Source organism: Octopus bimaculoides, chromosome 11 (genome assembly GCF_001194135.2).
Source record: "Octopus bimaculoides isolate UCB-OBI-ISO-001 chromosome 11, ASM119413v2, whole genome shotgun sequence".
NCBI lineage: Eukaryota > Metazoa > Mollusca > Cephalopoda > Octopoda > Octopodidae > Octopus > Octopus bimaculoides.
Genome location: NC_068991.1, coordinates 64,895,234 through 64,897,463, shown reverse-complemented (window position 1 = coordinate 64,897,463; position 2,230 = coordinate 64,895,234). Strand labels below are relative to the sequence as shown.

At 36.5% G+C, this 2,230-nt stretch overlaps 1 protein-coding gene across 1 annotated transcript in view; it reads right to left on the bottom strand.

Annotated features, from left to right (window-relative positions):
* Nucleotides 1–2,230, bottom strand: part of LOC106870256 (cytochrome P450 2B10) — a 17,564-nt gene that overhangs the window by 7,516 nt on the left and 7,818 nt on the right. Inside the window, exon 2 of the mRNA XM_014916273.2 lies at nt 7–144. Coding sequence (XP_014771759.1) covers nt 7–144 — 138 coding nt within the window. The remainder of the gene's footprint in view (nt 1–6; nt 145–2,230) is intronic.

The following is a 2,230-nucleotide window of genomic DNA, read 5'->3' as shown; positions in this document are numbered from 1 at the left end:
GAGATTGAAAAGCATCGGCTAAGGTCTGGGTTTCCATGTATATCTGTTCTTCTAGCTTTTCCTTACCCATTCCTAAATCCCGCAGTGTTGAAATAGTAAATTTTTTCAAATCCTTCCATTCTTTTCCTATATTAAAGAAGATTCCTAAAACAATAGTGAAGAAAACGTAAGTATTTATAAACTGTTTTACGTGTTTTGGAAATTTTAAAACTGAAAACAGAAAAAAAAAAAGAAAATATAGGAGAAAATTATAAATAATAACACCATAAAAGGTCTTTAAATATCTCGGACCAAATATCATTCTCTACAGTTCTTTAATTACCCTTGTGACCTCAGTTTTCAAGCGTTTAGTCATCGCTCCTAGATGCACATTACGTACGTCAGAAGATATTGTTGTAATTTAAAAACTGGCTTATACGCACCATACATAAACTTATTGAAAATCTAATGTTTGTCAACAAAAGCATCAAATCATCCACACTGAATTATAAACAAATTTGTAAATATTGTATCCAATACAATTTCAAGGTTTCTGCGAACGAAGTAATATTCAACTCCCCTGCAGGCAGCATTAACTAGTGCAGGGTATAGCGAAAAAAGTTAAGTATATACTTCAGAATAGGTAATAAAAAAAAAATATATATATAGAGGTAGGACGTATGGTGAACATAGATTAAATGCAGATGGTAGCGTTGAATTTACGGAAAAGAAAGGTTTAAATTTGTATTTGCATAGTAGAGAACAAAACGTTACTGAAAATAAAACTGATGATAAAAATAAGGATGATTTAATATGTCAATAAAAAATCTAGTTTGAATTCTCATTCTCATGACTCTATCGTACACTATAGCAATTATCGAATACTAATTCTAATAAAGGTAGAGTATTGCGATAAAATCTGGTGTATGTATCATCAAAAATAATTAGAGAATTTTTCTCCGCATTGGATAGATATTTTCTTAAATCTTGTACGCAATATAAAAAGTTTTAATAGACATATGGTTAAAATGTCCTACACATCATCACATTACTTGGAATACCATATTCATAGACTTAATGGTAGGAAGCTGAACCAAGTAATAACGAATACTAAAAAGATGGTCCTAGATAACGGAGGTCCCACAAATAAGGATAACAATAGTGGTGGAAGGCATAATCGAAGTAGTTAAGATAATCCTAATATAAGTAATAATATCGGTATTAGCATACTTAATGTAAATACCGATGTGAATGCTGAAAACACTGATAATAACGACGTTTGGGATAACAGCGAGGATAATAAGGAATGTAACAAGAACAAGAACAATAACCACGACAGTATCATTAAGAAGAAAAATAAAAACAGGTGTAAGACAAATAGTAACCAAGCTGAAATAGCATAGTATAAAAAGTAGTGGTAGATACAGGAAAAAAAAAACATTATATGCAAATGTACTGTCAGAACATGTGCAAACGTCTATGCATATACGAGGTGGTCCCAAAAAGTAAACGGAAACGTTTTTCGAGGGACTAGCCCGTTGTAGTTCAGACTTCCGCCGTTAGAAGCCACTTGATGCGGCACTTAAGCATCACTCTGCCGACCGGCGTCGTCGGCTGATGTCGTACTACCACGTAATGCGTCTTTGCTTTGCACTGCTTCTCCCCTGTTCGTCGATTTTTGTGATGGCTGAAATGAAGGAACGGCGTGCTTCCGTGAAATTCTGTTTTCTGCTGGGAAAAACGGCGTGAAATTCTGTTTTCTGCTGGGGAAAAACCAGTTGTCATACTTCAAACAACTTACAAGACTGCTGCCATGAGGAAAACACAAGGTTACGACCTTGTCGCCTGAGGACCAACCTCGTTCAGGGCGACCGTCGCCCTCCTGGACGAATGAAAACACCATGAAAATTCATAAACTGATCTTGGAGGATCGTCACCAAACAACTGACGAACTTTGTAATATGATAGGTGTGTCTTCCCAGGAATTTTGAGCGAGGAATTGTGAGGAATATATATATATTGTTGTTGTTGGCACTCCGTCGCTTACGACGTCGAGGGTTCCAGTTGATCCGATCAACGGAACAGCCTGCTCGTGAAATTAACGTGCAAGTGGGTGAGCACTCCACAGACATGTGTACCCTTAACGTAGTTCTCGGGGATATTCAGCATGACACAGTGTGACAAGGCTGACCCTTTGAATTACAGGCACAACAGAAACAGGAAGAAAGAGTGAGAGAATGTTGTGGTGGAA